Below are 11435 nucleotides of genomic sequence, written 5' to 3' on the forward strand. Positions count from 1 at the left end.
CTCCTCCCCCTTCTACCTTCCACTATCTCATGGCATCTCTCCTGTGTCCCCTCCATCAAACTAGAATAAGTACACTCCCCATCACCCCTCACCCCTATATCCATTACTACCCCTTTTGACCCTCCAACACCTCTCTCTCTCTGTCTCACACATCTCTCCTCTGCCTGGACCACCAAGCCCATTCACGGTGTTAGAGTTCCCCCATCTGGTGAGATGTGGTGCTGCAACATGTCCAGTGTAGCGAGGATGAGTTTGTAAACTGTGCTGTAATACCCCTCTCTGACAGCGGAAGGCAGAATGAGACGGCCTTGGTTCAGTCTGAATCCTCAGTTTGCTTGAGAGATAGACACAGTATACTTCAAGTCTCAGCAAAATACCAGCAAAACACCAGCCTCTAATGATAGCTGTAATTCTAGGTCCTATCCTGACCCCAACTCTGTCACTGACCCAAACCCTATAGGTCCTATTTCCTTACTCTGATCCTGCAACCAGACCTCCCCCTATCTCTCCCGAAGGCCGAGACTTAAGGTTAGCCACAGCCCAACCACCAATCCCAACCCTGACGGTGTTTTTAGGGTTGGGATTTTAGCGTTAGGGTTGGGATGGGATTAGCTCTGATCCTAATCCTGACTCTGACCCTGTTACCACACCTCACCATATCCCAGTTGTGGGAACATTTATACATATGTGAGAGAGTGTGTTTGTGTGTGTAAGGCAGGACAAACCTGTTGATTTAGAGGAGTTTATCAGTTACAGTCTGTCCCAAGACCACACCCTGAATAAACGCACACATACACGTATAAACATCCTCTTATGCACACTCTGCACTCAAACAAACACACAAACGAGCACTAAGTGCATTTATCTTTGATAAAATAGGAAATGTATTCATCCCAGTCCTCCTGCTCCCCCTCGACACACACACCAGGGGAAGCTCATTCTTGTCCAATGAGCTGAGGGTGAACGATCCAGGAAGCCACAGTTCCTACCTGGCCGTCCTGTGGTTTCATCCCCCTCCTCTAACCCCCAGCTTCTGTCTTCCTCGAGGGTTACGGTGGTTTAGGGGCAGTTCTATGGGCACTATGAAGCCCTCTGTAGAGTCTATGGATGACAGCTAATTAGAAATGATTTCATTTAATTCTCTACTTTGATCCAGAGAGATTTTCAAGCATTCAACGGTGGAAAATGGGGTCTGAGGTCATATTTACAGTAACACAAGACAATGACATGAGACAATATGAAATACTGCAGCGCCATCTCGATCTTTATTGTGTTAACAGTAAGGAAATCCACGGTACAGGATCAACACCAAAGTATTTCAGTTTGTCAGAATACGTCAGGTCCTATGTGTGTGTGAATGCATGTGTGTGTGCATGAGTGTATCTGAGTGTATGTTTGAGTGTGTGTGTGTGTGTGTACGTGTGTGTGTGTGGCGCTTCCTTTGTTTTCACTGCAGAAAGAGCAAAAGAGCAACGAACCTGGATAATACCTCTATTGTCAGACTTCCTGTCCACTCTTAGAAACAAAAACAAAACCACAGAACCAACTGTTTTTATTCCCTAATGAAATACACTAACCTCACCCTAAACACACACACACACACACCTCTAAAGTATCTCCATCTCTGATCCACAGCACGTCTCATTTCACCTTCCATCGCGGGGACGTGTCCACCTACAGTATCAGTACTTTAGAGTAAGTTTTAAGTTGTCATCTCCTTCTCTTGAGTTTTAGGTCGGTTTAGGTGGTTCTATGTGACACTGCTCGTAAAAAGGGGATATACAAATAAAATGTGATTTGATCTCATATGGAATACAATGTTTGTTCCCTCCACCCCTATCACACCTCACGTTGTTGGCTACAACATCAAGTGTCATGGTAACAACAAGCCCTAAAGGTTCAAATGTTTGAACTCTAGTCACTAATACTCTTTTTAAAGGCATACAAACTTAGTAAATCCTGGTTTGGTGTCTGTAAACCCTAAACTGACTGGCTGTGCTATTGGACCTAAGGCATGTGCTCATAACTCTACAGAGATTAACATCCCGCAAGCCCTTGTGTGTCCACATTAAACATTCTCTCCTTGCATTTGTTGTTGTGTGCACCATGACTCAAACATAAGGACATGTTATTAAAACACATCCAAGAGGTGCTATATAACATGACTCTAAAGGGAGGTTCCACATTTTGATTAGAAGATGCTGTGAACAGCACCTTGTGGAATGGGAGAGGGTTCTAAGTGTGTGTGGGGGGAACGTTTGGGAACCTCTTTATGTCTTCAGGTTCTTCTATTGTTACAGTGGTTCTGTGGAATACCAGATATTTTGTTTTGTGCCTTGTCTCCTATCCAGTGCCTGGCACTGGGCAGTGACCAGGGCTGCAGGTGGAATGACTGATAGGCAGAAATGTACCAAATGCACAGAGAAATGTCATCGTATCACAGAAATACTACAAACAATTAGTCAGATCACAAAAACCCTAAAAACATTCTGTCACAGCTCAGAGACACTGCAGAAATCTCATCATCGAGCAAGGGAGGGGGTGAATAAGGGAGCGAGGGGGGGGGGGGAGCGAGAGAGGGGGGAGGGAGCGAGAGAGGGGGGAAGAAGGGAGCGAGAGAGGGGGGAAGAAGGGAGCGAGAGAGGGGGGAAGAAGGGAACGAGAGAGGGGGGGAAGAAGGGAGCGAGGGAGGGGGGAAGAAGGGAGCGAGGGAGGGGGGAAGAAGGGAGCGAGTGAGGGGGGGAAGAAGGGAGCGAGTGAGGGGGGGAAGTGAATAATGGCGCCTCTGTCTCACTTCGCACCAGGTGAATTCGGTCTTTAGACAAGCTGGGTGGCAAGGTGGTCTCTCCCTCCGCTTTCCTCCTCTCTTTCTTTTTCTTCTTCTCTCTTTTCCCCCTGTGAGGAGAACGAGGGAACAAGTACCAGATGAGGGTTGGGCTGGTGCTGTTCTGCCCCAAACTGTGCTCAGCCAGTGACAGGACAGGGGACAAGCACAGAGAGGAACCCCTTTACAGAGCCACAGTTTCTACCAGGCTGTAATCAACCCCTGCAAAACGCTCTGAAAAACGAACCACACAAATCTATATTCACCGGCGCCCTGTTCTTCCAAAGGGATGGTAAAACAGTGACTGTATAAATGAAATTTGAGGCTCCAGACAAACATACCATTGAGTAACTTCTGTTGATATAACTTATGTACTTAACAAGAATCACTCATCTCACAAACAGAATAAAGAAAGACGCTATTTAACCCCAAGTGTTTGTTCCCAACACCCAACTTCCACCTTTCCATCTCTCTCCCGCCCTCCCCCTACCCCCTACCCCCTCCACCCGACCTCAGTTCTGGCACCATGAAGGTATCCCTTTTCAGCAGGGACAATACACCTTTCTTTTCTCTCTCTCTCTCTTCCACCTCCCCTCTGTTGCAGTCAGAGCTCCCTACAGATTGCCCTTATGTCCTGTAAGATGACAATGCACTCAGAGGAAGAGTCGCTTCACCTCTGCTGTTCTCTGCAGTGGTGTGATTCCACAGCCAGCTTGCTGCTGGTCCCCTCAGAAAGCCATAACCCAACTCATAGAAACAACTTATACTTCTTCTTTTCATGTCACTGAACTGTTAAACAAGTGTCTCCCATTGTTTTACACAGTCCTTTTTGTTAAACACTGCAAGGTCTTTTGACATAGAAACGACTAATTTACCTACTAGTCAAATGTGCTCCCTAGTGAGTTCCGAAAATAGATATCCCTCCCCATGCCTCGGCACAGCTGGTCTAAAATAAGTATCCCTCCTCAGACAACAGCCCCAGCTCTAGTCCCAGATTAGAGGGAGTAAACTGGGTTAGTTCATTCCTGCGTTCTCCTGGCTCCCCTCCATCTCTCTCTGTCTTTCTTTCTGTCTTTTTCTGTCTCTCTCATATATTTATTTATATATATATATATATATCTGTGTGATGACCTCACAAGAACTCTTGTCCTAAGTTTGTCCCAACTCTTCTATTTCAGAACTCTTGTCCCAACTTTTACTCTAGTGGCTGTGTTACATGTATTACCTGAGTATTACCGGTATTACCTGAGTATTACCGGTATTACCTGAGTATTACCTGTATTACCTGAGTATTACCTGTATTACCTGAGTATTACCTGTATTATCTGTGTATTAGCTGTATTACCTGAGTTTTACCTGTGGAAAGGTGTGTGTAAGGACCTCCCCTCGACGACTGTTTGGAAAGGGGGAGGGGTCATTGAAAGGCAGCTCGGACCGTCCTATCGCTGAGAGGCTGGGTGGGGCGGAAGTTGTCACCCAGCATCCCATCATTTCCCTCAGGAAGCTCCGCCCCCTTCAGGTGTGACCTCAGCCTCCTGAACTCCTCTATCTGAGAGAGAGAGGGATGAGAGAGAGAGAGGGATGAGAGAGAGAGAGGGGTGAGAGAGAGAAGCACAAGAGAGGGATGAGTTCCATCCCTGAAGTAGGGGTGAAGGAACAGTGGAGAGAGGGAGGGAGGGAGGGAGGGAGGGAGGGAGGGAGGGAGGGAGGGAGGGAGGGAGGGAGGGAGGGAGGGAGGGAGGGAGGGAGGGAGGGAGGGAGGGAGGGAGGGAGGGAGGGAGGGAGGGAGGGAGGGAGGGAGGGAGGGAGGGAGGGATGGTGGAGAGAGGGAGGGTCCTGAGCTAATATTTCTCTCTCTGGTTTACTGTTCCACAAACATGTCCAGCCAGGTGGAGTGTCTAGCTCTGCAGGATTTTACAGCTCAGGCACAACAAGTCCTGACAACCGGACCGTGGCAACTGAAGAGTAGCCTGGTGCTGTTCAGACCGGCAGGGCCATTAGCTGGATAGGAGGCCTGGTTCTTATCCTGGAGGAGGGATGACAGGTGCCATTAAGTAGGGACTGGGGCTGATAGGACAGTACAGCTAAGCTGTGGATGAGCAGGTTAGGGTAAGGGTTAGCAGGTGGTCACTGGTGTGGAGGGGAGCCTGATGTGTCATAAATGAAATATGTCAGAAACACTAGATAGGCAGACAGGCAGATAGGCAGATAGGCAGATAGTCAGATAGTCAGATAGGCAGACAGACAGACAGACAGACAGACAGACAGACAGACAGACACATGTAGACAGGCAGACAGGCAGACAGACAGCCAAAGTTTTGAAAGTAGAGTATAGGAGAGTCTTCATGAAGTACTCATCAATGATGAAAACATTTGTTTAGAAACTTATTTTTGATTTTTTTCTTTCGAAACGTTTGTGATCTAAACTTGTTTTTCACACACACAGTGAAACGAGAAGAGACCATTTAAAAAATATATATTTTGCGAACCTTTTTTAAACAATTTTTTAAAAAACCTTTTAAAATTTTATTTTTTCAACCTTTCTAAACTTTTGTAAACCTTTTAAAATTTTATTTTTTCAACCTTTCTAAACTTTTTTCAACCTTTTAAAAATATATTTTTTCAACCTTTCTAAACTGGACAGCAGGACAGCAGGACGGCAGGACGGTAGGACGGCAGGACAGCAGAACAGCAGGACGGTAGGACGGCAGGACAGCAGGACAGTAGGACAGTAGGACAGTAGGACACTCTACTGTGTCTGACAGAGACACAGACAGACAGATTGATGCCAGTGATGAGAAGGGATATCCTGCTAGGATTTGGTCGGTGACCTTTTCTCCTGCCCAGGCCAGTCTGTCTGGGATCCAGACACAGACCAGCTTCAAACAGCCCCACCCCGACCTCAAACAGCCTCACCCCGGCCTGCCAGCGGGGCAGGAACAGGGAGGGAAGCTAGAGACGGGTGATAACGGCTGGCTGGTGGTTCAGGGCTGTGGTTTAGATGTGTCAGAAGATCTTCATGGGCTTGTTTTTAAATGCTGAGTCAATGGAAGTCGAAAGGATTACCTCACAGGAGGCATGAGACAAACAGTTTTGACAAGAGCTCAAGATACTTACATCTGTGGCTCAGGTTCTGAGAAGAGCAGTTATACCTCTGTCCTTCAGTGCATGTAGTCCATGTCTTTTTAACGCAACTGTCTGTCTAAAGGTTTATGGGTAATGTAGTCATACCTGTATCTGTGAGATGGTGAGAGGGTAGCGGTAGAGGATCCAAGTTACGTTCTCACTGCAGGGGGGCGTGGTCAAGGAGCCATCGTACACCCAATAGTCTCTCAGCAGAGGGTCTGGGGGCGGGAGCAAACACACATTACGTACCCTCAGCTTGTAATCACAACGGTGAAAGATCACACAGTAGAGGTACTCACCAGGTAGTAAAGTGTTGGGATTAAAACACGGGATGATCTTAGCCTTCCCCTAGAATAAATCAATAAAGTTGTTCTAGTTATCCACTCATAAACCCCCACAGATCATCTGATTGCCAAAGAAAACATGTCGACCACATATATTCATAGGGAAATGTGAAAGTATTAATTCAAGTCCTTCACTGTGAGACCATTAAAAAAAATGGCTTCCTACCTTGTACTGCAGATCTTGTAGGACTTCCGTTATAGCCTTCAACCCCAGGTGCTCCTTCCCTATCTGTAGGAAAACAACATCATTTAGCCCACTTTTTCTTGACAAAATGCTCTAAAGCTGTCATTTTACAGTTCCTTTGCTGGCAGCCTTACACTTTTTAAATGACATGAACAAATTTCCAAGCACAAACTGTCAAATTTCAAATGCAACCATCAAACACAAACAGTCACGTTTCAAAAACGGTAGTTTTAGGCAACACTGGACGAGGTCAGGGAGGAGACAGATAAAGGGTGGTTTGAAGGTCACCGTGGCAACGTCCGTATGTCTTGACCATAGGTTGTTTATGCCTTTGTATCCTGACAGAATATAGAGAGGAAACAACCATCCCTTGAAGCCTTCATAAACAGGAAGTGAGGGGTGATGGTTCTATAAGTGATGGACTCGTGTGGTACAGTCAGCAGCAAACTTTTAACCTGTCCTTGCCTTACATACATAAGTGGTTCGTGTCAGCCCAAAACAAAATGTGGATATCCGCTTACATGTTATCAATATTGAGGAAAACAGACAAGAATATGCCCCCTAAAAATCTGAAACCTATTTTAAATCATGTTCGAAAGCCTCTAAAATGACCTTCCATACCATTCTGAACTATGAATGAATAGCCAGACCAAAGCAATGGATACCTGCACAAACAGAGCGATGATCAGGATTCCATTTTTCTTGCCCAGAGCGTCTTCCAGGCTGTTGAACAGGGTGCTGTTCCAGTGGATCAGGTGGAGCTGCGAACCCAGCCCACGCAAGGTTAACACCACCCAGAACACGGCACCACATCAAACACACAAAAACAAAGAAAAAAAGAATAGGATCAGACATAACAGATTAAAAATAACATATAAAACTAACATTAGCATCTCTGTGCTAAGCTTCATAACAGCTGAATAGAAATTTCAGGCCACTACACATCTCAATCACACAAACGGTGAAAAGCTTTCCTCCTTCTATTGACTTTGAAAACGTTCGCTCACAAGAAATAATTTCATCTCCTCGCACACACGCTCTATCAATACACACGACAATGGGGCTCTTAAATGTTGAGCTTCTGCACACAGGACTTCCTCTAAGACAACAGAGCATCTGTGTAGACAAAGGGACAGAAAGAAGGAGGGAGGAGATGGAGGTAAATATGAAAGACAACACGAAGGGTTAAAACTGTGGGTTACAGTAGACGTGACAGGCCACTACTGTCACAAGGCTGTGACCTTAACTCTGCTCAAGGACTGACGTGTTTCAGCATTTTTGTGAAAGAAAGAAAGAAAGAAAGAAAGAAGAAAAGAGAGGGAGGAAAAGAAAGGAAAATTAGGAAAAGAAAGATAGAAAGAAAGAACAACAGGCAGGGTGGGGCAGACACAAGAGCAGTGTGGGGGACGTGAGTGAGTGGGTTGAAGAGAGTTTTAAATAGGCCACCAAGACCTCAAAGCTACCGTCGCTACAACTGTTGACTCATCTTTCTTCTTCTGCTGATGCGATCGACATGAGATAACAGCCCAGCACTTGTGCATCCTCAGATTTAAAATAGGTGCACGGTATCTTAAATCTAGATCCATGCATATACACTGTATGTGTTACATAGATAAACATGGCAGGCATTTCGATGAATGTCTACGTATCGATACACTTAACCAAAGTCTGTAGAGGTGTTGTGATATGTCACAGGCTGGGTTAGGTCCCTGTCTTTAGCGAACAGAGACACGAAGCATGGCTGCAAAAACAGGGGCAGCTGTAACCTTACCTGGTCTAGATGTATATCGACAAGAAGTGAAAGATACCGTAAACCCCCAACCAGACTCCAACTTTGACTCAGCACTTTTGTAGTACAACTGTATTTGCCTTTTCGAGAGACATACTGTGTGCGTGTGTGTGTGTGTTTGTGTGTGTGTGTGTGTTGCCCATACCTCCATGGGAAAGGCTTTGAAGTTGACCGTGTGTTCGGAGCCTCGCTGATTTTCTTTGCCCCAGTGGAAACGCACCTCGTGCAGTTCGTACTCGTGGTCACTAGGCAACGGACCCCCTGTAACCACTGCACAGGAAACCCAAGTTGACAAACTACCATCGAGCACAGACGCTGTGGTCTGCTTGTGGTTTGATATCACAGGCATCCATCACAAACCCACGTCCTGACAAATGTTTTGCGCACAAAATAAATTGTGAAGTGTGTGTGTGTTGATGTTGTTTGTACTTGGTGGATTCTGATTTTGGATGGTCACAGGCCGGCACCTGATTTTGACCTCAGCACGATGCGCACGGTGTGTCCATCGTTGATGACCTCACAGTCGCGACAAACCACGTAGTTAGGGTTGAGGCCGGTGTCCAGGAGGGAGGGGTCATAGCGGGCCTCGCGGGAGTTCAGGTTGATGGGGGACTGGTACTCTCCGTTTGCGTCGGGAAACAACAGACCCCACTCCACACCTGTCAACACACACACACACACTGAGACTGTGATGGTATGTATCACCAATGACATGACTGTTTCAGCTGTCAGGATCTCAGTAAGTCCACCAGGAATACCACTCACCTACAGGGACATTACCCTGAACTAGTTTACTGCACTCTTCTCGTTGTCCCTTCCTTTTTTCCTCTGTCCTCTTCCTCTCTCTCTCTCTCTCTCTCTCTCTCTCTCTCTCTCTCTCTCTCTCTCTCTCTCTCTCTCTCTCTCTCTCTGTCTCCCTCTCTCTCCCTCTCTCTCTCTCTCTCTCCCTCTCTGTCTCACTCCCTTCTTCACTTCTCAGAGACAAAGGCTGTTTCGTTTCCTTTTAATACTGAAACCGTGTTAACCACTTAACCCTTCCAACCTGTACCCCTCACCAAATCCCTCTCCCCCATCCCTACTCCCTAACCCTCCATCCCTTTGTCCCCCCTATCCCTCCACCCCCCCTCCCCCCTCTCCCAGACCAAGAGGTTTTCAGCTGGGTGATCTTCTGCCCCGCCACCCCTAGACTGTGGAATTCACCGCCAGAGCACCTCAGTAGACAGGTTAAAAACTGATTTCTAGAAAAACGTTTTTATAGCATTGATATACTGTATGCATGGACTTTTTTTATGTGTTGTTTTATCTATTTACTGCATGGTAGCTTCCTTTTTAAACTTCCTTGCAGCTCTTTTGACGTTGCCTTGACAAATAAAGCGCACTATAAATACAGGACAGTGTCTTATACTGTATTACAAGCAAAGTGGACTCTGAGTGTCTGTATGTGTGGAATAAATTATACAGGCTTTCTCTGTTCGCTCCTGTTGCTTCTGAAGCCTACTATAACTTCACAGCCAAAGAGCTTCAGACACACAATGGAGCCTGCACGGTAACTGGGAAAGACTCAGTCCCATGAATGCAAGGGAAGTTTGTTCATAAGCCAGTCCTAGAATACTAACTCGTGGGTGGGACAGCAGTGTATCGAGTTCAGCTCCGTTCCTGGTTCTATGGAACCCTGACTTTATTTATCAAATTACCTTAAACTGGAGCTTTATCAAGTTACCCTTATCCTTTACTCACTCAGTGGATGTATGTAAGCGTTGTGTGTGTGTGTGTGCATATGTGTCTGTGGTTGTGTCTGTTGCTGTACAGTACGTCTGTGTGTGAGAGCTCAAAGAAAAAGAACGTTCAACATTGTGCAACCCTTTCCCAGCTAGTTGATTGTATTTCACCCAGTTTTGTATCCAAGATACCGATAAGAAGGTAGCATACATTAATGGAACCATTCATTCAAGTATGGCTACACTGTACTGTGTACTGTACGCAGTAACCCCCCCCCCCCCACACACACACACACACACACACACATCCAGCCCACCTTCCAGGTACCCCCACATCCAGCCCTCTCACCTTCCTGGTATCCCCAGTCCAGCTCATCCTTTCCGGGGACGTACTCTGACTCCTCGATGGTGCCGTCGGCCATGGCTGGAGCGATGAACGGTCGGTCTTCCTCGGGTCAGTTCAGGAGCTCTGTAGACAGCCCCCCCCCCCTCTTCTCCCAGGTCCTCTTTTCTCAGTCCTTCTCTTACGATCGTTTGTTTCTTACAGACGATCCAGGCACTGCAGGAGGGATTCTTCCTTCACTCTTCCTCTTCTCCCTCGCTCTCTCTCTCTTTCTCTGGCTTTGGGCTCTAATGGATGTGTTGTTTTCCTGTCCTCTTTCTGCTTCTTCTTCCTTTGAAAGGGAGCTCTGCTTTCTTATCTTGCCCTTTTCTCTCTCTCTCTCTTTCTCTACCTACCTACCTACCTCCCTCTCTCTCTCTCTCTCTCTCTCTCTCTCTCTCTCTCTCTCTGTCTCTCTCTGTGGTGTTGTTTGTATCCAGGCTGCGGTGTTGACTGCTCTGCTCTCTTCAGGAGCTCTCTATCAGTGCCAGCTGAGTTTCTGAACTCTTGCAGATCACTCCTCACTGATCCCGCCCCCCCTACAAACCAAGGGGGCCTCCAATTGGAGGGAACAAATGCCTGTCACTGCACCTTTAAAACAGCTTAGCAATTCAGCCGGTTGTAAGAAAGAGGACATTTGTATTATGCGGTGCATGTGTGTGTTGGTTTGTGTGTATGTGGAATGTTGGCAGGAAGGCCAGAGTGGTATTTCTCTTGGACTCAAGGCCACAGATATGCCCTAGGGTGAAGGAAACAGGAGTGGTTGAGAAAACACCCTAAAGCACAAGAGAAAGGGAGCGATGGGAAAGAGAGTGAAAACGTGAGAAAAAGAGAGCGGGTCAAGAGAGGATGAAAGGGACAGGGTTTAGAAAAAAAACTAAATATTGCAATTTTGATTGCTTTTATACTATTTTGGCCTGAACTGTTCAGCATTTGAGTACAAGACATAGTTTTGACTAAAACATGAGTCTTGAGACGTTGTTGCGATGTGAGGGAATAGACTTGTTCTGGGGCTCACAAAGTGACATTTGTCTGAGAGGCTCCTGCATTCTAATTAACTGCCTTATA

The 11435-nt window shown here is 46.5% G+C and overlaps 1 protein-coding gene across 2 annotated transcripts; it reads right to left on the reverse strand.

Moving 5' to 3' along the window:
• Positions 1-2696: 2696 nt before the first annotated feature.
• On the reverse strand, positions 2697-10996 carry ca8 (carbonic anhydrase 8 (inactive)). Of its 2 annotated transcripts, none has more exons than XM_084706837.1 (9): positions 10335-10996; positions 8735-8926; positions 8413-8537; positions 7144-7239; positions 6461-6523; positions 6250-6298; positions 6056-6168; positions 4181-4373; positions 2697-2895 (listed from the first exon to the last, which is right to left on the reverse strand). In XM_084706837.1, exons 1-8 carry the CDS (start codon positions 10405-10407, stop codon positions 4239-4241), a joined length of 846 nt encoding a protein of 281 aa, XP_084562963.1. In that variant the 5' UTR covers positions 10408-10996; the 3' UTR covers positions 2697-2895; positions 4181-4238. The 2 variants fall into 2 exon arrangements, with proteins under 2 accessions (XP_084562963.1, XP_084562964.1); XM_084706838.1 differs by having other exon boundaries at positions 4170-4373.
• Positions 10997-11435: the final 439 nt, after the last annotated feature.

Source organism: Hypomesus nipponensis, chromosome 10 (genome assembly GCF_054491055.1).
Source record: "Hypomesus nipponensis isolate SF chromosome 10, ASM5449105v1, whole genome shotgun sequence".
In the NCBI taxonomy this organism is placed as follows: Eukaryota; Metazoa; Chordata; class Actinopteri; order Osmeriformes; family Osmeridae; genus Hypomesus; species Hypomesus nipponensis.